At 45.8% G+C, this 25,200-nt stretch overlaps 2 protein-coding genes across 2 annotated transcripts; both read left to right on the plus strand.

The window, feature by feature from the left end:
* Positions 1–6,055: 6,055 nt before the first annotated feature.
* Positions 6,056–7,601, plus strand: LOC118359422 (interleukin-17F-like). The gene is made up of 3 exons (XM_052482600.1): positions 6,056–6,351; positions 7,060–7,229; positions 7,355–7,601. Exons 1-3 carry the CDS (start codon positions 6,328–6,330, stop codon positions 7,599–7,601), a joined length of 441 nt encoding a protein of 146 aa, XP_052338560.1. The 5' UTR covers positions 6,056–6,327.
* A 1,774-nt stretch (positions 7,602–9,375) lies between these two features.
* LOC118359523 (40S ribosomal protein S21-like) lies at positions 9,376–19,956 on the plus strand. Its single transcript, XM_052481310.1, has 6 exons — positions 9,376–9,460; positions 12,413–12,494; positions 13,452–13,515; positions 14,254–14,325; positions 17,281–17,336; positions 19,893–19,956. The coding sequence occupies exons 2-6, from the start codon at positions 12,445–12,447 to the stop codon at positions 19,900–19,902; spliced, it is 252 nt and encodes an 83-aa protein (XP_052337270.1). The 5' UTR covers positions 9,376–9,460; positions 12,413–12,444; the 3' UTR covers positions 19,903–19,956.
* The last annotated feature ends 5,244 nt before the right edge of the window (positions 19,957–25,200 follow it).

Raw genomic sequence — 25,200 nt, forward strand, 5'->3', positions numbered from 1 at the left:
AGGCTGGCTGGAGTCTTTGACAATTTTATGGGCCTTTCCTCTGACACAGCCTAGTACATGGATGTCAGGAAGCTTGACCTCAGTGACGTACTGGGCCATACGCACCATACTCTGTAGTGGCTTACGGTCAGATGCCGAGCAGTTGTCATAACAGGCTATGATGCTCCGTCAGGATGCTCTCGATGATGCAGCTGTAAAACTTTTTTAGGGTCTGGGAACCAAATCTTTTCAGTCTCCAGAGGGGGAAAAGGTGTTGTCGTGCCACTCTTCACGACAGTCTTGGTGTGTTTGGACCATGATAGTTCGTTGGTGATGTGGACACCAAGGAAGTTGACCCGCTCCACTACAGCCAGTCAATGAGTATGGAGGCCTGTTCGGCCCGCCTTTTCCTGTAGTCCACGATCAGGTTGTTGTCCCGGCAACACACTGCCAGTTCTCTGACCTCCCTAGAAGCTGTCTCATTGTTGTCGGCGATCAGGCTGTTGTGTCGTCAGCAAACTTAATGATGGTGTTGGAATTGTGTTTGGCCACGCAGTCGTGGGTGAACAGGGAGTACAGGAGGGGACTAAGCACGCACCCCTCAGGGGCCCCAGTGTTGAGGATCAGCGTGGCTGTTGTGTTGTTGCCTAATCTTACCACCTGGGGGCGGCACATCAGGATGTCCAGGATCCAGTCACAGAGGGAGGTGTTTAGTCCCAGGGTCCTTCGCTTAGTGATGACCTTCGTGGGCACTACAGTGTTGAACACTGAGCTGTAGTCAATGAACAGCATTCTCACGTAGGTGTTCCTTTTGTCCAGGTGGGAAAGGGCAGTGTGGAGTGCGATTGAGATTGCGTCCTCTGTGGATCTGTTGGGGCGGTATACGAATTGGAGTGGGTCTAGGGTGTCCGGGAGGATGCTGTTGATGTGAGCCATGACCAACCTTTCAAAGCACTTCAAGGCTACCGACTTGAGTGCTACGGGGCGGTAATCATTTAGGCAGGTTACCTATGCTTCCTTGGGCACAGGGACTATGGTGGTCTGTTTGAATGTAGGTAAAACAGACTCAGACAAGGAGAGGTTGAAAATGTCAGTGAAGACACTTGCCAGTTGGTCTGCGCATGCTTTGAGTATACGTACTGTTTAATCCGTCTGGCCCCCCGGCTTTGTGCATGTTGACCTGTTTAAAGGTCTTGCTCACATTGGCTACCAAGAGCGCTATCACACAGTCATCCAGAACATCTGGTGCTCTCATGCATGCTTCAGTGTCGCTTGCCTCGAAGTGAGGGTGAAAGGCATTTAGCTCATCTTGTTAGGCTCGTGTCACTAGGTAATAGTTTTCAAGCCCTGCTACAGCCGATGAGTGTCAGAGTAGTACAAACAAATGGCGTGGGGGTTTCCTCTCACTGCATCATAGGGAACGAAAAACAAATGCTTGGCATTATCAGCAGTTTTGATCAGGGATGAGTGGGGTTTCCTCTCACTGCAGCATAAGGGAACCTTTCAATGGTAATCCCTCTGTGGTCTGGTTATTGCAAGAGAGTAGGTTGAGGGTTCCCTCGCCAACGCAAAACAAACACTGGGTGGTATTTTCTGAGAGACTCTACCACTAGTATCTGTGGTCTGGCTATTCTTTACATATCATTTCCATGGCCAGGCCTGTGTGTGTACGTGAGGTAGTGGAGGATTCCCTCTCGCTGACCACACTGTGTGTTTTATAAAGCCACAGAGAGACAGGCTATTGTACCAGGTGTTCAGCATGTGTTAACTATGGCAAACCTAGTAGAACAGAAGGTAACTATGGGGCGCCTGTTTGTGGAATACATTATGCTTTATCAATGGTGCATTATCGTGTGTTATCAATGGTGCATTATCGTGCATTATCGGTGGTGCGTTATCGGTGGTGTGTTATCGATGGTGCATTATCAATGGCACATTACCAATGGTGCATTATCGTGTGTTATCAATGGTGCATTGTCATGCATTATCGGTGGTGCGTTATCGATGGTGTGTTATCGGTGGTGCATTATCAATGGCACATTACCAATGGTGCATTAATAAATGGTGCGTTATCAATGGTGCGTTATCAATGGTACATTATTACATGATACCATATGTTTTCTGTGTACAGAGTTGAAAGGTGGACAACTCTGATGTGTGACCATCTACGTGACCATAGATATCCCATTTTAGTGATCGCTATAGAGAGTATGTTGTGCCTCCTGTACTTTTAATGTCCAACCCCCTCTGCTCTTGGAGGCCTTACCAAGTCATTCAGGGTTTGGTACTGGTGTGTCTGTCTAGTGATACAACGTTCTGCTCTTGGAGGCTTGACGTTCTGCTCTTGGAGGCCTTACCAAGTCATTCAGGGTTTGGTACTGGTGTGTCTGTCTAGTGATACAACGTTCTGCTCTTGGAGGCTTGACGTTCTGCTCTTGGAGGCCTTACCAAGTCATTCAGGGTTTGGTACTGGTGTGTCTGTCTAGTGATACAACGTTCTGCTCTTGGAGGCTTGACGTTCTGCTCTTGGAGGCCTTACCAAGTCATTCAGGGTTTGGTACTGGTGTGTCTGTCTAGTGATACAACGTTCTGCTCTTGGAGGCTTGACGTTCTGCTCTTGGAGGCCTTACCAGGTCCTTCAGGGTTTGGTACTGGTGTGTCTGTCTAGTTACCAGGTTTTATGTATGAGATGCACAACATGGATCCTGCATTAGGGTGGATTCTGTGAACAGGTAGCTTGTGTTATGAAAGCTTTTGGTGAAAGGGCTTTGAGACAGTTCAATTACTGGGCAGTGATCCAAACATATTATATATATATATATATATATATATACACAGTGCTGTGAAAAACAATTTGCACCCTTCCTGATTTCTTATTGTCACGCCCTGGCCATAGAGAGGTTTTTATTCTCTATGTTTGGTTAGGCCAGGGTGTGGTTAGGGTGGGCATTCTATGTTTCTAATTCTTTGTGTTTGGCCGAGTGTGTGTGTGTGTGTGTGTGTGTGTGTGTGTGTGTGTGTGTGTGTGTGTGTGTGTGTGTGTGTGTGTGTGTGTGTGTTCCCAATCAGAGACAGCTGTCTCTCGTTGTCTCTGATTGGGAATCATACTTAGGCAACCTTTTTTCCCACCTGTTTGTTGTGGGTTGTTGTTTTGAGTTTCTGCACCTGACAGAACTGTTTCGTTTTGTTCTACTTTGTTATTGTGTTATAATGTTCAGTTTGATTAAATATCATGAACCACGCTGCACCAATGGGTCTTCCTTCTACTTCATACGACGAGCGTTACACTTGGCTTTTTTTTTTTTGCACATTTGTCATACGTAAATGTTTCAGATCATCAAACAAATTTCAAGATAACCCAAGTAAACACAAAATGCAGTTTTTTTAAGTGATCATTTTCTTTTCTTTTTTAAGGGAAAAAAGCTATCCGAACCTTCATGGCCCGATGTGATAAAGTTATCAGATGTGTTTGATCTGAAACATTTAAGTGTGACCAATGTGCAAAACAATAAGAAATCAGGAAGGGGACAAATACTTTTCCACAGCATTGTGTATATATATATATATAGTATGTTTATATATATATGTGTGTCTGCAGGGTTTGAAGGACATCGATTATCAGCGGGGTTTTGAATTTAGACAAGACACAGGGATGGAGTTTCATTTGGACACTGAGCATGTGTCCATCTCTGCATTGTATTTTAATAGAGGTAGGTGTATTTGTATGTTATGTAGTGGGAGTTGTTATTTGTATTTTCGATGTGCCTTCCAGGTGGCACTCCAACACAACGCCCAACGTGTCTGAAATATGAGCTCGGTTTCATTGTTGGAAGCATTGTTTATAGCCCATATGGAAAGTGAGGGACCACGGGGTAAACACTCTCCGTGCTTCAACTCCTACAACGGAAACCCACGCGTTATATAAACACAGAGAGAGAGAGAGAGAGAGAGAGAGAGAGAGAGAGAGAGAGAGAGAGAGAGAGAGAGAGAGAGAGAGAGAGAGAGAGAGAGAGAGAGAGAGAGAGAGAGAGAGAGAGAGGGAGAGAGAGAGAGAGAGAGAGAGAGAGAGAGAGAGAGAGAGAGAGAGAGAGGACGGAGAGGACGGAGAGGAGGGAATTTCACAACACAGAAGAGTCACACATATCTGTGGTCTATGTATAACGGATCAATAGAGATTATATTGTATATGACTTACTGTCTGTTGTGTACGTCATATATAATGATACACCTGTAACCCTCCAACTTAAGAAACAAAGAATATAAACATGTATATCTATTTGTACAACTAGCCAGCACAAACATAAAGGAGTACCCCTTCACAGTCTGTATAGATGTTTGTTTTACCTTTATTTAACTAGGCAAGTCAGTTAAAGAACAAATTATTATTTACAATGACGGCCTACTCCCGGCCAAACCGTAACCCGGACGATACTGGGAAAAGGATTCCAAAGCGGTTCTTCTGCTGTCCCCATAGGAGAACACTTTATCGTTCCAGATAGAACCCTTTTGGGTTCCATGTAGAACCCTCTGTGGAAAGGGTTCTACGTGGAACCAACATCGACGGGGCTGTAGTGTAGTGGTTCGAGAGTTTCAACTTCCTTGGTGTCCACATCACCAACGAATTGTCATGGTCCAAACACACTAAGACAGTCGTGAAGAGGGCACGACAACACCTTTTCCCCCTCAGGAGACTGAAAAGATTTTGTATGGGTCCCCAGATCCTCAAAAAGTTCTACAGCCTCACCATGGAGAACATCCCCATCAGTTGCATCACCGCCTGTTAAGGCAACTGCTCAGAGTTCTACCTGGAGCCAAAAAGGGTTCTAACCTGAACCAAAAAGGGTTCTACCTGGAACCAAAAGGGTTCTTCCTGGAGCCAAAAAGGGTTCTACCCTGAACCAAAAAGGGTTCTACCTGGAACCAAAAGGGTTCTTCCTGGAGCCAAAAAGGGTTCTACCTGGAACCAAAGGGGTTCTACCTGGAGCCAAAAGGGTTCTACCTGGAGCCAAAAAGGGTTCTACCTGGAACCAAAGGGGTTCTACCTGGAGCCAAAAGGGTTCTACCTGGAGCCAAAGGGGTTCTACCTGGAGCCAAAGGGGTTCTACCTGGAGCCAAAAAGGGTTCTTCAACGGGTTCTCTCCTATGTGAATAGCCGAAAGAACCCTTTCGGGTTCTTGATAGCATCTTTTCTTCTAAGACTGTTAAGGCTAGTGAGTGAATGGGATTAACAGCTACAACCAGTTATTGTTAAGCTACAAATTGTTATTGCTACTAGGTAGTTATATGTCTATGGTTGCCTAGATAAGTTTTCAATCAGAGGCAGCTATAGACATATAACAACTACCTAGGCACACCAAAACCCCATAGATATACAAAAAACCCTAGACAATACAAAAACTAAACAAACCACCCCTCGTCACACCCTGACCTAACCAACATAATAAAGAAAACAAAGAATACTAAAGGTCAGAGTGTGACAGTTCTGGTATTTGATAAGCAACGTTCCTATATTCTTTTACTCCATTTTGAAAAGATACATCAAATGTAAAAAATATAATATATAATAATATTTAAAAACAACTCTCCTTCAATAGCTGCATGTGAATGACAGTTTCTCCCAGGCCCCATAGTCTACTTCTAGGATATATAAGAATTGTTATAGAAACAGCCAAACAAATGAGAGGTCAACAAATGCCGACATTCTTCATAAAGGACGCGAAGACTTAAAGGATTTGGATATTTCTTTATAAAGGATAGGATTTGTTTTTATATCAATCTAATTTTGTTTTAATGTAAAATGGTGTGTTATTAAAGGGTCAAGACACTTATTTATTTTTGGTGGGGGGGGGTTTGAGAATCTATCCCCACTCACAATAGTCTGTCTCAAGTTAGTCTCTAGCGTGGGTGGGTTTTTTTTATTTTTTTTATATCATTCCACTCCTTAAGCAATAGTCCATTTGGCAATGACACAGAGTAAAAAGAGTACAATGTTAGCAAAACAGGATTCAGGAGTCCATCTCTGACTGGAGCTGGAATATGTAATGATGCAAATATATCCTGTGGTTACAGAGAGAGCGAGCGTTGATCGGGTCACATACATGACGTTCATAAATAGCCGAAGTGACGACTGGACAGGCAGACATTTTCAGGTGCAAGGATACCAGACCACTCTGCCATCCACAGTACCAGCAGTACCCGCAGTACCAGCAGTACCAGCAGTACCAGCAGTACCCGCAGTACCAGCAGTACCAGCAGTACCAGCAGTACCAGCAGTAGTAGTAGTAGTAGTATTCGGACCAACACTTTGCATTTCTTCAGAAAGACTCAGAAGACATCGTTTGAGGAACAATGAAGTTCACCACGATCTTGCTGGTGAGTACAATGAATGAATGGGGCTTCTCCCTGATTCCGATTGACACTGTGTGATGCAGATTACCACTAATTTAATGACACTTGACATAGTTCCTCCTATCGCTGTGTAATAACACTGTAATTACTCTAGTGATGCCACTGTGTTTACCTATGGGGTTAACAGTCTATTATTATTACTATCGTGGCAATGTACTCATCAAAACAAACAACCCTTTTAAACCAATTAGGCCAACTGCTATGCAGCTACAAAAGTCATGACTAAATTCCAATCATCTCCTCTGCAATAATATGATTGTAAATCCCTACAGAGTGTGCATGTTTGCTGTATAGTATGTGAGTAGTCTGTGTAGGGTGTAGCTGTGAATTCACCATATTGGGAACATCCCAAACGGCACCCTATTCCCTATGTAGTGTACTACTTTTGACCAGAGTCCTATGGGTGCCATTTGAGACACTCAATATACGTTTAGAGAGGATATGACAGTGTTGTCTTTTTTTCGGGTCATTCAGGGTTTGCTACTGGTGTGTCCGTCTAGTGATACACGTTCTGTGCAGCGCCAGCAACCCTTAAATTCTGCACAAACTCCCCTATTTAGACTGACCCAAGACGGACTAGCACATCTGGCATTTTGCCAGAACTGCCTTTTGGCTTCTGTCTATTTCTGGATCTGACAACAGTGCCTCTTTTTTTTCTCCCTGTGAATTCAGGGTGTGCTGCTGTCATGTCTAGTCGTTCTGTGTAGAAATGCTCAATCCCACTGCTGTCCTGCCAGTGAAAGGTGCACAATTGTGACTCACCAACACAGACAGACGCAGCCAAAGGTTCCCTACCATGCTGCAAAGATTGAGGAAACCTCTTTGGCCCCCTGGAATTACACGTGAGTAGTTTATAGACCCCCCCCCCCACACACACACACACACACAGTAATAGTAAAAGTAGCAGCAGTTGTTGATATTTTTCGTTGAAGCTGATTCCCTTCGCCTTTGATTCCTTCTCTTTCAGATATGACAAGAACGACAGCAGGGTCCCACAAACCATCAGGAATGCCACCTGCTCAGATTGTATGGTCAAAGGACTGAAGGCAGTGCCGATTCAATACGAGATGAATGTTTTTCACAGAAAAAAATGTGGAAGTACATTTGTTACATGTATGTGTCCTTGCACGGTTAATGTAGGCTGCACCTGTGTGAAAGAGAATAAGTGTCACAGCATTTCTGCTAGATGTCTTCCTAAGCAGAGGAGTGGATAGGCTTACTGTGTAGTGGACATCCCCCAAAAGAACCCTATTCCCTACATAGTGCACTACTTTAGACCAGAGACCTATTCCCTATATAGTGCACTACTTTAGACCAGAGCCCTATGGCACAGTATTCCCTGTATATAGTGCACTACTTTAGACCAGAGCCCTATGGCACCCTATTCCCTATATATAGTGCTCTACTTTAGACCAGAGCCCTATGGCACCCTATTCCCTATATATAGTGTACTACTTTAGACCAGGGCCCTATGGCACCCTATTCCCTATATATAGTGCACTACTTTAGACCAGAGCCCTATGGCACCCTATTCCCTATATATAGTGCACTACTTTAGACCAGAGCCCTATGGCACCCTATTCCCTATATATAGTGCACTACTTTAGACCAGATAACCAATTACTGCTGTAATATGTGCTGTAGTATGGATGCTTCCAGAGATCTATTACTATTATCTGTTATTACTCTATATTTACTCTACCTCTTTCCTTGTCCTGTGATATGTGATTGTCTTACCTACCTTAGTTGAATGCACCGACAGTAGGTGTCTCTGGATTAGAGAGTCTGCTAAATGACTCACTACTGTAAGTGGCTCTGGATAAGAGAGTCTGCTAAATGACTCACTACTGTAAGTGGCTCTGGATAAGAGAGTCTGCTAAATGACTCACTACTGTAGTGTCTCTGGATCAGAGAGTCTGCTAAATGATTCACTACTGTAGTGTCTCTGGATTAGAGAGTCTGCTAAATGACTCACTACTGTAAGTGGCTCTGGATAAGAGAGTCTGCTAAATGACTCACTACTGTAAGTGGCTCTGGATAAGAGAGTCTGCTAAATGATTCACTACTGTAGTGTCTCTGGATCACAGAGTCTGCTAAATGACTCACTACTGTAGTGTCTCTGGATCAGAGAGTCTGCTAAATGACTCACTACTGTAAGTGGCTCTGGATAAGAGAGTCTGCTAAATGATTCACTACTGTAGTGTCTCTGGACTCTGCTAAATGACTCACTACTGTAATGTCTCTGGATCAGAGAGTCTGCTAAATGACTCACTACTGTAAGTGGCTCTGGATAAGAGAGTCTGTTAAATGATTCACTACTGTAGTGACTCTGGAGTCTGTTAAATGACTCACTACTCTGGACTCTGGATCAGAGAGTCTGTTAAATGACTCACTACTGTAGTGACTCTGGATCAGAGAGTCTGTTAAATGACTCACTACTGTAGTGGATCTCTGGACTCAGAGTGACTCTGGATCAAAAATGACTCACTACTGTAGTGTCTCTGGATCAGAGAGTCTGCTAAATGACTCACTACTGTAGTGTCTCTGGATCAGAGAGTCTGCTAAATGACTCACTACAGTAGTGTCTCTGGATCAGAGAGTCTGCTAAATGACTCACTACTGTAAGTGGATGTAATGAATACTTATGTATTCCATGTCTGTTTTCTTTCTTGTCAATTGTTTTCTTCATATTGAAGGTGAAGGAAAGATCTGCTTATTGCATATTTGATTTGATTGTATTCATAAATATACGTCTAACAATATAATGTATTTTTCAACAACTGAATGGTTATATACCTAATAAAATATCATACCTGTTATATTTGTTTATCGAATCTGTATCAAACGGATAGACACTTTGAGATGTTAATGCTTATTATGAGACCTGTATTACTCTTTCTGATTCCCTCCATTCAGTATTTCTTTGGCATCGAGTTTTTTATTTTTTTAAAGGAACAGTTTATACGTTTTTTTTAAGCGCCCAGAGGAAGTAATTGCTTGCGACACCAGTCGAACTGGTTTTAACTTCCGGTAACTATACTCTCCCTTTCCTGTCAGCCATTTGCTATCAACGGTGAGAGAGGAATTTTCTCTGTTGTACAAATTGGAAAATACTGTACTATTATCAACCATGGTTGTAGAGTTTGTGAAATAATATTGCGCTAAACATCTCCGCTGACGGTAGTACTTTTTTTGGTTTGAATGCTGATGTTATTTCGATACATTTTCTGGTGAAATACAGGCTGCATGCTACCGCTGTTTTCTCACATGCTGGGGGCCGTCAGCGTCGACGCAGATTTCACACGGCTTCGTAGCCACGAGGAAGCATCTCCATCAACTAGAGACATAGTTTTCGGGAAAAACGGGGTCTTATAATTTTTTTAAACTATAATACGCGCGGTGATGCTTTTTTTCCTAACTCGTGCAAACTGTTAGTTATTTTCAGACTAGCAAATGTTAGCACGCCTTGTGTGTCACTTCCTTATGTTATAAAATACATTTTTTTTTTTTTACCAAGACAAATTATTCTGAATCCTTCAGTGGTATATCTAACATGCAAAAAGTCAGATTTAGTATTTCCGATAATAAGCACTGACCGCTCTGTTAACCGCTTTTCTCACAGCAACTTTTTAGGATTTGACACGTTATAGTGGTCGAACTGTTTCCGATGTGTCGCAAAATTAACATTACGATCTGAATTCATGTAAATGGATAGACGAAGAGGTGCTCCGTTGACATTTTCAGAGACGTTTGTTCTGGTGATAAGGATAAGTAATCCTTCTCACCCCCCTTAAAAGATTTAGATGCACTATTGTAAAGTGGCTGTTCCACTGGATGTCATAAGGTGAATGCACCAATTTGTAAGTCGCTCTGGATAAGAGCGTCTGCTAAATGACTTATTATATGTAAATGTAATGTAAATGGTGAGAAATCTTCGAGAGAGAAAAAAAAACATTAAAAAACACATGTTATGTCAGATGTTAATGCGAGTGTAGCGAAATGCTTGTGCTTCTAGATATGACAAATGCAGTAATAACCAACAAGTAACCTAACAATTCAACAACTACCTTATACACACAAGTGTAAAGGAATGAATAAGAATATGTACATACAATTATATGGATGAGCGATGGCTGAACGGCATAGGTAAGATGCAGTAGGTGGTATATGGCCGGCAGCGTAGCCTAGTGGTTAGAATGTTGGACTAGTAACTGGAAGGTTGTGAGTTCAAACCCCCGAGCTGACAAGGTACAAATCTGTCGTTCTGCCCCTGAACAAGGCAAGGCAACCCACTGTTCCTAGGCCCTCCTTGAAAATAAGAATATGTTCTTAACTGACTTAACCTGGTTAAATAAAGTTAAAAAAAAAAAAATGGGAGTACAGTATATACATGTGAGAAGTAATGTAGGGTATGTAAACATATGAAGTGGCATTGTTTAAAGTGACTAACGATACATTTATTACGTTGTTTTTTCCATTATTAAAGTGGCTGGAGTTGAGTCCGTGTGTTGGCAGCAGCCACTCAATGTTAGTGGTGGCTGTTTAACAGTCTGATGGCCTTGAGATAGAAGCTGTTTTTCAGTCTCGGTCCCAGCTTTGATGCACCTGTACTGACCTCGCCTTCTGGATGATAGCGGGGTGAACAGGCAGTGGTTCGGGTGGTTGATGTCCTTGATGATCTTTATGGCCTTCCTGTAACATCGGGTGGTGTTGGTGTCCTGGAGGGCAGGTAGTTTGCCCCCGGTGATGCGTTGTGCAGACCTCACTACCCTCTGGAGAGCCTTGCGGTTGAAGGCACGACGCTCTCGATTGTGCATCTGTAAAATAGGAATTTCGTAATATAAAACGCTACAAGTTAAACAGTGAGCCTGTCAACTAGCCTTCATTCTTGCACAGCGTCCAGACTAGCTGACCAATGCTATTTTTCCACCAAATAAACTCTGGATTCTTTGTCATGTTAATTTTGTCATTCCTTCAAGGGTAGAAATTCCAATAATTTTTAAATGGATTGATGATAGACGTTTGGTTTTCATAGATGAGTATATTTGATTTAACAAGGCAAGTAAGTTCAGGACAAATTCTTATTTCCAAAGACTTTCTACATCGGCCCGGACAACGCTAGGCCAATTGTGCACTGCCCTATGGGATTCCCAGTCACCGGCCGAATGTGATACAACCTGGGTTCGAACCGGGGACTGTAGTGACGCCTTTTGCACTGAGATGCAGTGCCTTAGACTGCTGCGCCACTCGGGAATATTTATATATATATATAATTAAATCGGCTTTCAATACCTTTTAGATGTCTGTCACCTAAAGCAGAACCGCATGAGCTCGGCTAGTTTCATCTTGTGCAACATGCATGAGGCGATCGAAATCTGAACGTACTACCACCGCTTTGCACCGTTTACGTAATTATGCGTTCCTGTCTCACGTGCCTACCTGCAAAAGGACCAACCACACGGACGGGGGTGTTATTTTATTCGGCGTTCAGACTTGTAGAGTTCGCGAGAGGAAACTTGCCCGACCAACAACTTAATGTGGCGGCAGGGTAGCCTAGTGGTTAGAGTGTAGAGGCGGCAGGGTAGCCTAGTGGTTAGAGTGTAGAGGCGGCAGGGTAGCCTAGTGGTTAGAGTGTAGAGGCGGCAGGGTAGCCTAGTGGTTAGAGTGTAGAGGCGGCAGGGTAGCCTAGTGGTTAGAGTGTAGAGGCGGCAGGGTAGCCTAGTGGTTAGAGTGTAGAGGCGGCAGGGTAGCCTAGTGGTTAGAGTGTAGAGGCGGCAGGGTAGCCTAGTGGTTAGAGCGTTGGACTAGTAACCGGAAGGTTGCAAGTTCAAACCCCCGAGCTGACAAGGTACAAATCTGTCGTTCTGCCCCTGAACAAGGCAGTTAACCCACTGTTCCCAGGCCATCATTGAAAATAAGAATTTGTTCTTAACTGACTTGCCTAGTTAAATAAAGGTAAAGAAATATATATCTGTGAGAGATGAGCTTACTGTTTTATGAATCATTTTCCTCTGCTTACTCACAGATCGAGTTGACCGATCATCACCCAAAATCAGAATGCAGAACGACGCCGGTGAATTCGTGGACCTGTACGTCCCACGTAAATGGTGAGTACCCAGAGTGCCCCTGTGTTGTGGAAGCCTGTGGTAGCTAACTAGCTCGGAAAGCCCGGCGTTGATTTTCATTGAATTGTACCGTATAAATTAGCATTTGGATCAGGAAAGTTTCCTCTACAAGCCAGAATGCAGAATAAAATTATATATATATATATATATATATTTTTTACCCCTTTTCTCCCCAATTTCATGGTACCCAATTGGTAGTTACAGTCCCATCGCTGCAACTCCCGTACGGACTCGGGAGAGGCGATGGGACAGGAACATCCCTGCCGGCCAAACCCTCCCCTAACAACGCTGGGCCAATTGTGCGCCGCCCCTTGGGTCTCCCGGTTACGGCTTGGCTGAGACAGAGCCTGGACTCAAACCAGAATCTCTAGGCTAGCACTGCGATGCAGTACCTTATAGACCACTGCGCCACTCGGGGAGCCCGATTTAAAAAAAATATATATATATATTTTAATATACTTTTACAGTTGTCCGTGCTGTTGGTCCTTTTGGCGGTAGGAATTTAATATCCAAACGCAAATGTATTTATGCCCGATGTTAAATCTGACAACTAACCTGCTTGTTAGCTGGCCCTTTCGTGTTCTTTGTTCTTTACTATTGTAAAGTGGCTGTTCTACTGGATGTCATAAGGTGAATGCACCAATTTGTAAGTCGCTCTGGATAAGAGCGTCTGCTAAATGACTTAAATGTAATGTAAAATGTTCTTCGGGGTTTTAGACCGTGTGACAACTTGGATGTATTAAAGGGCCTTATTTTAAACACATTTGCTTAAAGTGTACTTTTTTTTTTGTGCTGAACAGTCTGCTCTCTGCAGTAGCTAACGCGTTAGAATGAATAATACCTTCCGGTTTGTGATATGATTTGGTTTTTTTGATGTGTACAGCGGCGATGATGAAAACACCTCCCTTTCTACTGCTATTTTTTTACCTCGTCTTTCAGTTCTGCGAGCAACAGGATCATCGGAGCAAAGGACCACGCCTCCATCCAGATCAACATTGCTGAGGTAACATCACTGATTTTTAAATATTTTTTATTACCTTTATTTAACTTTACTAGGCAAGTCAGTTAAGAACAAATTCTTATTTTCAATGACGGCCTGGGAACAGTGGGTTGACTGGTCTAGGAACAGTGGGTTGACTGGCCTAGGAACAGTGGGTTGACTGGCCTAGGAACAGTGGGTTGACTGGCCTAGGAACAGTGGGTTAACTGGCCTAGGAACAGTGGGTTAACTGGCCTAGGAACAGTGGGTTAACTGGCCTAGGAACAGTGGGTTAACTGGCCTAGGAACAGTGGGTTAACTGGCCTAGGAACAGTGGGTTAACTGGCCTAGGAACAGTGGGTTAACTTGCCTAGGAACAGTGGGTTAACTTGCCTAGGAACGGTGGGTTAACTGGTCTAGGAACAGTGGGTTAACTGGCTTATTCAGGGGCAGAATGACAGATTTGTACCTTGTCAGCTCGGGGGTTTGAACTCGCAACCTTCCGGTTACTAGTCCAACGCTCTAACCACTAGGCTACCCTGACTGACGCCCCTTGATGACAAGACTCTTCTTAAACATTCCAAAAAACATTGCGTCTTGCCGAACGCCCCCACCTCCCCTTGGGGCCGATAGGGAACAGTGTGCCAATTTGGGTCGCTGTCTGTACCGTCTTCATTGATCTGCTGCGTTAACCTAACGCTCACATACTACTGTCAGATCTCGTTGTACTGATTCCATTTCCCGTTGTGTTTTCTATTGCAGGTTGACAAGGTAACCGGTCGCTTCACCGGACAGTTCAAGACCTACGCCATCTGCGGTGCCATCCGTAGGATGGTACGTTTCCTCTTTAAGGCAGCGGTTATACATTTCTGCTAACGTTCCCCCCAATCTCCCGGCTAATCCACAAATCCTGGCTAGTAGAGAACTGATGGTTAGAGGCCCTGTTCTCTCCTGTAGTGGCTAGTAGAGAACTGAGATGGTTTGAGGCCCTGTAGTGTCTAGTAGAGAACTGAGGTGGTTTGAGGCCCTGTTCTCTCCTGTAGTGTCTAGTAGAGAACTGAGATGGTTCGAGGCCCTGTAGTGTCTAGTAGAGAACTGTGGTTTGAGTGTTTCTAGTAGAGAACTGAGATGGTTAGAGGCCCTGTAGTGTCTAGTAGAGAACTGAGATGGTTTTTGAGGCCCTGTGTCTAGTCTGGTTTTTTGAGGCCCTGTAGTGTCTAGTAGAGAACTGAGATGGTTAGAGGCCCTGTAGTGTCTAGTAGAGAACTGAGATGGTTTGAGGCCCTGTAGTGTCTAGTAGAGAACTGAGATGGTTTGAGGCCCTGTAGTGTCTAGTAGAGAACTGAGATGGTTAGAGGCCCTGTAGTGTCTAGTAGAGAACTGAGATGGTTTGAGGCCCTGTAGTGTCTAGTAGAGAACTGAGATGGTTTGAGGCCCTGTAGTGTCTAGTAGAGAACTGAGATGGTTTGAGGCCCTGTAGTGTCTAGTAGAGAACTGAGATGGTTTGAGGCCCTGTAGTGTCTAGTAGAGAACTGAGATGGTTAGAGGCCCTGTAGTGTCTAGTAGAGAACTGAGATGGTTTGAGGCCCTGTAGTGTCTAGTAGAGAACTGAGATGGTTAGAGGCCCTGTAGTGTCTAGTAGAGAACTGAGATGGTTAGAGGCCCTGTAGTGTCTAGTAGAGAACTGAGATGGTTAGAGGCCCTGTTCTCTCCTGTAGTGTCTAGTAGAGAACTGAGATGGTTTGAGGCCCTGTAGTGTCTAGTAGAGAACTGAGATGGTTAGAGGCCCTGTAGTGTCTAGTAGAGAACTGAGATGGTTTGAGGCCCTGTAGTGTCTAGTAGAGAACTGAGATGGTTTGAGGCCCTGTAGTGTCTAGTAGAGAACTGAGATGGTTTGAGGCCCTGTAGTGTCTAGTAGAGAACTGAGATGGTTAGAGGCCCTGTAGTGTCTAGTAGAGAACTGAGATGGTTTGAGGCCCTGTTCTCTCCTGTAGTGTCTAGTAGAGAACTGAGATGGTTTGAGGCCCTGTAGTGTCTAGTAGAGAACTGAGATGGTTTGAGGCCCTGTAGTGTCTAGTAGAGAACTGAGATGGTTTGAGGCCCTGTAGTGTCTAGTAGAGAACTGAGATGGTTTGAGGCCCTGTAGTGTCTAGTAGAGAACTGAGATGGTTTGAGGCCCTGTAGTGTCTAGTAGAGAACTGAGATGGTTAGAGGCCCTGAGATGAGGTGGTTTGAGGCCTGTTCTCTCCTGTAGTGTCTAGTAGAGAACTGAGATGGTTTGAGGCCCTGTTGTCTAGTAGAGAACTGAGATGGTTAGAGGCCCTGTAGTGTCTAGTAGAGAACTGAGATGGTTAGAGGCCCTGTAGTGTCTAGTAGAGAACTGAGATGGTTTGAGGCCCTGTAGTGTCTAGTAGAGAACTGAGATGGTTTGAGGCCCTGTAGTGTCTAGTAGAGAACTGAGATGGTTAGAGGCCCTGTAGTGTCTAGTAGAGAACTGAGATGGTTTGAGGCCCTGTAGTGTCTAGTAGAGAACTGAGATGGTTTGAGGCCCTGTTCTCTCCTGTAGTGTCTAGTAGAGAACTGAGATGGTTTGAGGCCCTGTAGTGTCTAGTAGAGAACTGAGATGGTTAGAGGCCCTGTAGTGTCTAGTAGAGAACTGAGATGGTTTGAGGCCCTGTAGTGTCTAGTAGAGAACTGAGATGGTTTGAGGCCCTGTAGTGTCTAGTAGAGAACTGAGATGGTTTGAGGCCCTGTAGTGTCTAGTAGAGAACTGAGATGGTTAAGGCCCTGTTCTCCCCTGTAGTGTCTAGTAGTGAGATGGTTAGAGGCCCTGTTCTCCCCTGTAGTGTCTAGTAGAGAACTGAGATGGTTAAGTCCCTGAGTGTCTAGTGAGAACTGAGATGGTTCGAGGTCCTGTTCTCCCCTGTAGTGTCTAGTAGAGAACTGAGATGGTTTGAGGCCCTGTAGTGTCTAGTAGAGAACTGAGATGGTTCGAGGCCCTGTAGTGTCTAGTAGAGAACTGAGATGGTTAGAGGCCCTGTTCTCCCCTGTAGTGTCTAGTAGAGAACTGAGATGGTTAGAGGCCCTGTTCTCCCCTGTAGTGTCTAGTAGAGAACTGAGATGGTTTGAGGCCCTGTAGTGTCTAGTAGAGAACTGAGATGGTTTGAGGCCCTGTAGTGTCTAGTAGAGAACTGAGATGGTTTGAGGCCCTGTAGTGTCTAGTAGAGAACTGAGATGGTTCGAGGTCCTGTCGTTTCTTAAAAATCAAGACTATAGGCAAACCTCAGACGATACTTCCACTGGCAACGACTGTATCTGTGATCGTACGTAGAATCCCGATTCATATGACTGAGACTGAACTATCCTTCCGTTGTCTTTGATTGTCTGTGTTCTGATCACATCCCTGTTATGAGATGTGACACTGTAGTTTACTCCACAATTACTAACCTCAGTGACAGTGAAAAGAAGCCTGTCCATAACAGATTCCAGATATCCTGTTTGCAATAAGGCACGAACGTTTAAAAAAAGTAAAGACAAAAAAATATACATTTAAACTACAACAAACGTGTCTCATAGATGAACTTCGTGTCCTGGATACAGGGTCAGTGTTGTGAGACGTGAGGCGTGTAAAATTAATCTGTGTTAGATATCTGGAGAGGAAGCCACTTGTAGACAACTGAAATGCATCATTTGATTTTGTGCTTTTTTTTCTCTTTGTGATAGTGCTATGAGAAGTGTGTGTGTGTGTGTTTATAGTAAACTGTCTTAACGGACCCTCCCGTCCTGCAGGGCGAGGCTGACGACTCCCTCCTGAGGCTGGCTAAGACCGACAGCATCGTGTCGAAGTAAGTACTGGGTCTGGTTGCGTCCCAAGTGGTGTCCTTATGTAGTGCCCTTTTGACCCGAGTCCTATGCACCTGCCTGTTGTTGGCCTAGTCTTAAACGCAGGAACGAGCCTCCCTTGATCTGAGAACATGGGTTGCTGCTAAAAGTACCCCCTCAGTCGAGTGGAAACGGTATTAGTCTTATATCAAAATCAAATGTATTTATAAATATTTAAATCAGCTGATGTCTCAAAGTGCTGTAGAAACCCAGCCTAAAACCCCAAACAGCAAGGCAGGGTAGCCAGTGGTTAGGAAAAACTCCCTAGAAAGGCGGCAGGGGCCTAGTGGTTAGGGGTAGAAGTCCTCTTCTGGGCTGCCTAGTGGTTATAAACCTAGAGGCCAGGCAGGGCAGCCTCTTGGTTAGAGTGTGGAGGAGGCCTAGGGCAGAGGAACCAGGCTATGTGGGGTGGGCAGCCTCTTGGTTGTGAGGGTGGAGATTATAAACCTAGGGGAACCAGGCTATGTGGGGTGGCCAGTCCTCTTCTGGCTGTGCCTAGGTGGTTATAAACGTAGGGGAACGGCAGGGGGTGGCCAGCCTCTTCTGGCTGTGGTTAGATTATAAACCTAGAGGAACCAGGCAGGGCAGCCTCTTCTGGCTGGTTGGAGCGTAGGGGAACCAGGCTAGGGTAGCCTAGTGGTTAGGCTGTGCCAGGTGGAGATTATAACAGGGTGGCCTAGTGGTCAAATGTTCGTAAATGACCAACATGGTCAGCCAATAATGGTTACTGTGAACTGGTCAGGGAGGCAGGGCAGCCTAAGTGGTTAGAGCCTTAGGGGCGGCAGGTTAGAGTGTAGCCTAGTGGTTAGAGCGTAGAGGAGGCAGGGCAGCCTGGTGGCTAGAGCGTAGAGGCGGCAGGGCAGCCTGGTGGTTAGAGCGTAGAGGCGGCAGGGCAGCCTGGTGGCTAGAGCGTAGGGGCGGCAGGGCAGCCTAGTGGTTAGAGCGTAGGGGCGGCAGGGCAGCCTGGTGGCTAGAGCGTAGGGGCGGCAGGGTAGCCTAGTGGTTAGAGCGTAGAGGCGGCAGGGTAGCCTAGTGGTTAGAGCGTAGGGGCGGCAGGGTAGCCTAGTGGTTAGAGCGTAGAGGCGGCAGGGCAGCCTAGTGGTTAGAGCGTAGGGGCGGCAGGGTAGCCTAGTGGTTAGAGTGTAGAGGCGGCAGGGTAGCCTAGTGGTTAGGGCGTAGGGGCGGCAGGGTAGCCTAGTGGTTAGAGTGTAGAGGAGGCAGGGCAGCCTAGTGGTTAGAGCGTAGGGGCGGCAGGGTAGCCTAGTGGTTAGAGCGTAGAGGCGGCAGGGCAGCCTGGTGGCTAGAGCGTAGAGGCGGCAGGGCAGCCTGGTGGTTAGAGCGTAGAGGCGGCAGGGCAGCCTGGTGGCTAGGCGTAGAGGCGGCAGGGCAGCCTAGTGGTTAGAGCGTAGGGCGGCAGGGCAGCCTGGTGGCTAGAGCGTAGAGGCGGCAGGGCAGCCTGGTGGTTAGGGGCGTAGAGGCGGCAGGGCAGCCTGGCGGCTAGAGCGTAGAGGCGGCAGGGCAGCCTGGTGGCTAGAGCGTAGAGGCGGCAGGGTAGCCTAGTGGTTAGAGCGTAGAGGCGGCAGGGCAGCCTGGTGGCTAGAGCGTAGAGGAGGCAGGGCAGCCTGGTGGCCAGAGCGGCAGGGCGGCCAGAGCGTAGAGGCGGCAGGGCAGCCTGGCGGCTAGAGCGTAGAGGCGGCAGGGCAGCCTGGTGGCTAGGGCGTAGAGGCGGCAGGGCAGCCTGGTGGCTGGAGCGTAGAGGCGGCAGGGCAGCCTGGCGGCTGGAGCGTAGAGGCGGCAGGGCAGCCTGGCGGCTAGAGCGTAGAGGCGGCAGGGCAGCCTGGCGGCTAGGCGTAGAGGCGGCAGGGCAGCCTGGCGGCTGGGGCGTAGAGGCGGCAGGGCAGCCTGGCGGCTAGAGCGTAGAGGCGGCAGGGCAGCCTGGCGGCTAGAGCGTAGAGGCGGCAGGGCAGCCTGGCGGCTTGGCGTAGAGGCGGCAGGGCAGCCTGGCGGCTAGAGCGTAGAGGCGGCAGGGCAGCCTGGCGGCTAGAGCGTAGAGGCGGCAGGGCAGCCTGGCGGCTAGAGCGTAGAGGCGGCAGGGCAGCCTGGCGGCTAGAGCGTAGAGGCGGCAGGGCAGCCTGGCGGCTAGAGCGTAGAGGCGGCAGGGCAGCCTGGCGGCTAGAGCGTAGAGGCGGCAGGGCAGCCTGGCGGCTAGAGCGTAGAGGCGGCAGGGCAGCCTGGCGGCTAGAGCGTAGAGGCGGCAGGGCAGCCTGGCGGCTAGAGCGTAGAGGCGGCAGGGCAGCCTGGCGGCTAGAGCGTAGGTCTTCGTATTTGTGGCCGTTATCAGTATCTTATTGGTGCCATAAAGACCTAAACTAATATCGGTCTGAGTCTACAAATGTATATATATATTTTTTGAATCGTTCACTGATGTTGATCAACATCCTGTTGTCATTTTGTCTCTACTACAACAAATGTAGCCTAGCGGTTGATGTGTTCTAATGAGTTCTCTCTCTTCCTTACAGGAACTTCTAGTCTGGGACATGCAGCTCTGGGATCTCTTTGTAAAATAAAAACCTGTCAAATGAATTTGTTTCAAGTGGCATCATTAGAGTACTTTAGTTTTGAGACTGGGATGGACAACTCCAGTCCTCGTTGATGTCACCTTTTGTTTTTTCATCAGTAAAACGAGTAAACTAATTGCATTCCAAACTGAAGATCATGATTACTTGAGTATTAAGAGTCCGGTGTGTAAGTTGGGGAAGATTGTGACACCAATCAGGCCCTTCGAGGACTGGAGTTGTCCATCCTTCGTCTCCTTGATTTGTATTTATTATGGATCCCCATTAGTTCCTGCCAAGGCAGCAGCTACTCTTCCTGGGGTTTATTATGGATCCTCATTAGTTCCTGTCAAGGCAGCAGCTACTCTTCCTGGGGTTTATTATGGATCCCCATTAGTTCCTGCCAAGGCAGCAGCTACTCTTCCTGGGGTTTATTATGGATCCCCATTAGTTCCTGCCAAGGCAGCAGCTACTCTTCCTGGGGTTTATTATGGATCCTCATTAGTTCCTGTCAAGGCAGCAGCTACTCTTCCTGGGGTTTATTATGGATCCCCATTAGTTCCTGCCAAGGCAGCAGCTACTCTTCCTGGGGTTTATTATGGATCCCCATTAGTTCCTGCCAAGGCAGCAGCTACTCTTCCTGGGGTTTATTATGGATCCCCACTAGTTCCTGCCAAGGCAGCAGCTACTCTTCCTGGGGTTTATTATGGATCCACACTAGTTCCTGTCAAGGCAGCAGCTACTCTTCCTGGGGTTTATTATGGATCCCCATTAGTTCCTGTCAAGGCAGCAGCTACTCTTCCTGGGGTTTATTATGGATCCCCATTAGTTCCTGCCAAGGCAGCAGCTACTCTTCCTGGGGTTTATTATGGATCCCCATTAGTTCCTGTCAAGGCAGCAGCTACTCTTCCTGGGGTTTATTATGGATCCCCATTTAGTTCCTGCCAAGGCAGCAGCTACTCTTCCTGGGGTTTATTATGGATCCCCATTAGTTCCTGCCAAGGCAGCAGCTACTCTTCCTGGGGTTTATTATGGATCCCCATTAGTTCCTGTCAAGGCAGCAGCTACTCTTCCTGGGGTTTATTATGGATCCCCATTAGTTCCTGTCATGGCAGCAGCTGCTCTTCCTGGGGTTTATTATGGATCCCCATTAGTTCCTGCCAAGGCAGCAGCTACTCTTCCTGGGGTTTATTATGGATCCCCATTAGTTCCTGCCAAGGCAGCAGCTACTCTTCCTGGGGTTTATTATGGATCCCCATTTAGTTCCTGCCAAGGCAGCAGCTACTCTTCCTGGGGTTTATTATGGATCCCCATTAGTTCCTGCCAAGGCAGCAGCTACTCTTCCTGGGGTTTATTATGGATCCCCATTAGTTCCTGCCAAGGCAGCAGCTACTCTTCCTGGGGTTTATTATGGATCCCCATTAGTTCCTGCCAAGGCAACAGCTACTCTTCCTGGGGTTTATTATGGATCCCCATTAGTTCCTGTCATGGTAGCAGCTGCTCTTCCTGGGGTTTATTATGGATCCCCATTAGTTCCTGCCAAGGCAGCAGCTACTCTTCCTGGGGTTTATTATGGATCCCCATTAGTTCCTGTCAAGGCAGCAGCTACTCTTCCTGGGGTTTATTATGGATCCCCATTAGTTCCTGCCAAGGCAGCAGCTACTCTTCCTGGGGTTTATTATGGATCCACAGTTCCTGTCAAGGCAGCAGCTACTCTTCCTGGGGTTTATTAAGGATCCCCATTAGTTCCTGCCAAGGCAGCAGCTACTCTTGCTGGGGTTTATTGTGGATCCCCATTAGTTCCTGCCAAGGCAGCAGCTACTCTTCCTGGGGTTTATTATGGATCCCCATTTAGTTCCTGCCAAGGCAGCAGCTACTCTTCCTGGGGTTTATTATGGATCCCCATTAGTTCGCAAGGCAGCAGCTACTCTTCCTGGGGTTTATTATGGATCCCCATTAGTTCCTGCCAAGGCAGCAGCTACTCTTCCTGGGGTTTATTATGGATCCCCATTAGTTCCTGCCAAGGCAACAGCTACTCTTCCTGGGGTTTATTATGGATCCCCATTAGTTCCTGTCATGGTAGCAGCTGCTCTTCCTGGGGTTTATTATGGATCCCCATTAGTTCCTGCCAAGGCAGCAGCTACTCTTCCTGGGGTTTATTATGGATCCCCATTAGTTCGTGCCAAGGCAGCAGCTAGCTCTTCCTGGGGTTTATTATGGATCCTCATTAGTTTCTGCCAAGGCAGCAGCTACTCTTCCTGGGGTTTATTAAGGATCCCCATTTAGTTCCTGCCAAGGCAGCAGCTACTCTTCCTGGGGTTTATTATGGATCCCCATTTAGTTCCTGCCAAGGCAGCAGCTACTCTTCCTGGGGTTTATTATGGATCCCCATTAGTTCCTGCCAAGGCAGCAGCTACTCTTCCTGGGGTTTATTATGGATCCCCATTAGTTCCTGCCAAGGCAGCAGCTACTCTTCCTGGGGTTTATTATGGATCCCCATTTAGTTCCTGCCAAGGCAGCAGCTACTCTTCCTGGGGTTTATTATGGATCCCCATTTAGTTCCTGCCAAGGCAGCAGCTACTCTTCCTGGGGTTTATTATGGATCCCCATTAGTTCCTGCCAAGGCAGCAGCTACTCTTCCTGGGGTTTATTATGGATCCCCATTAGTTCCTGCCAAGGCAGCAGCTACTCTTCCTGGGGTTTATTATGGATCCCCATTAGTTCCTGCCAAGGCAGCAGCTACTCTTCCTGGGGTTTATTATGGATCCTCATTAGTTCCTGTCAAGGCAGCAGCTACTCTTCCTGGGGTTTATTATGGATCCTCATTAGTTCCTGTCAAGGAAGCAGCTCTTCTTCCTGGGGTCCAGTAAAATTATCTTCTGGGATAGGCTGGACGCAAATGTCCTACCTGGCCAATTGCCAGGGAAAATGCATACCAAATTAAAGCTACGCTCGTTGTGAATCCAGCCAACATGTTAGATTTCAAAAAGGCTTTTCGGCAAAAGCATAAGAAGCTATTATCTGATGATAGCACAACAGTAAACAGAGAAAGCATATTTCAACCCTGCAGGCGCTACACAGGCTGCAGACCAAAGTGGCACATGTTCTGCTGAATATGTGAATGTGACCAATACATTTGATTTGATTTGAATGCTATAAAATAGTTTGATAAAAACGTTCCCATGCTTTGCAAGAATAACGATTTCGCTTAAATATTCCTGGCGTGTAATCGTTACCCCAAACGGTTGCAAAACATACCATTTTGCATCGATAACTAAGCGTTTCTATTGGACAGGTTCAGCAAACATGGAGGGATCTGAGTCTATTTTATTTTTATTTATTTATTTCACCTTTTATTTAACCAGGTAGGCTAGTTGAGAACAAGTTCTCATTTGCAACTGCGACCTTAAAGCATAGCAGTGTGAACAGACAACACAGAGTTACACATGGAGTAAAGGCATGAGGTAGGAGAATAATTACAATATTGCAGATTAACACTGGAGTGATAAATGATCAGATGATCATGTACAGGTGGAGATATTGGTGTGCAAACGAGCAGAAAAGTAAATAAATAAATAACTGGGGATGAAGTAGGTGAAAATGGGTGGGCTATTTACCAATAGATTATGTACAGCTGCAGCGACCGGGTTAGCTGCTGATCTGATGTTTGAAGTTGGTGAGGGAGATAAAAGTCTCCAACTTCAGCGATTTTTTTCGTTCCAGTCACAGGCAGCAGAGTACTGGAACGAAAGGCGGCCGAATGCCAGGTGTTGCACTGACTCGCCCAATGATTGATGTTTCAACATTGTCTCAATGAAGAGTTCAGCGTTCCCTTTGACTGGCCACGTGCGACATGCGCGCCGTTCGGCTGGCCACGTGCGACATGCGTGCCGTTCGGCTGGCCACGTGCGACATGCGCTGTTGGCTGGCCACCTGCGACATGCGCGCTGTTCGGCTGGCCACCTGCGACATGCGCGCTGTTGGCTGGCCACGTGCACATGCGCGCTGTTCGGCTGGCCACGTGCAACATGCGCGCTGTTCGGCTGGCCACGTGCGACATGCACCGCGTTCGACTGGCCACGTGCGACATGCGCGGCAGTTACAACCCTGTTAGAGTTCTATTATTGTTATTTTCTGATTAGAAGAATGTAGAATGGTCTTAATGTACCGCTAGAATTACTTATAGAAAACACGGAAGAGTGTTTTTATTTTATTAGTGAATTTACATTTATGAATATAATATTGTTTTTCTGTATCCTTTTTATAGTTAAGGAAACCGAGCAGCACATTCTCCCATTAAAAACAAACAACAAAAAGTCATCAAGACAATTAACAATTATAAAACTGTGAATATCTTTCCATAATTCATTTACATGTAGTCAATACCAAAATAAATGCTGAACTGTTTCTGGATGCTCAACACAAAAAATTAAAGTATTTTTTTTTTTTAGATTCTTTATGAAATTATTCGTAGGGTAATACTCATGGATCATTCAGCAAGAGACCTCTTTGATCTTGTTAATAAGCAGGTGTTTGTGTGGTAATAACCAGACTTTTTTTCCCCACAGATATTCTTGACAAATGAATGCCAGTAAATTGTGACATAAGGAATGGATATAATATAATAATATATGTATATATAATAATATATATATCCCTTTGAAATAAAGCACGGGTATAGATAGATCTGTTGTTCTGAGAGAGCGAGGAGATTTTCCCCTGTTGGTGAGTCACCTGGATCAAACGAGAGTTGATCAAGAAGGTGAGGTCTGGTTCACGTCGAAATAACACGAGAGTTCCGGATGGAACAGCATCAAAGACTATGGCGACCTCTCGAGGTGTAACACGGATATTGTAACAAGATTTTTTTTTTTTATCCTCATAATTGAGTAACAACCTTCTACATTAAAACGTTGACTCGCCAGCAGGATATAATTATTAAACCAGTTCTTTAAAAAAATATATAGAGAAAATATATATGTTTATATATTAACCACCACGCTAAGAATACTTTTTGTAGGAATCTTTTCAATGTTCTAGTTACTATGGTTACCAAGTAACTTAAAATTGAAGCCACCAAAACGGGAGAGAAGATATGAGAGATGAGATTACAAATTGAAGTTGGATTCTTTAAGAAATGTTTAGCCCAATTTATCTTGAGTATTATTCAAAGTAGAATCATATTCATATGTGTTCATAATGACAGATTTCCTAATATAAAGTGTACGGTTTTTCCAGATAAAGTTGAAAAGCATCTGGTCAACTGCTTTAC

The sequence above is a fragment of the Oncorhynchus keta genome, chromosome 27 (assembly GCF_023373465.1).
Source record: "Oncorhynchus keta strain PuntledgeMale-10-30-2019 chromosome 27, Oket_V2, whole genome shotgun sequence".
Lineage (NCBI taxonomy): Eukaryota > Metazoa > Chordata > Actinopteri > Salmoniformes > Salmonidae > Oncorhynchus > Oncorhynchus keta.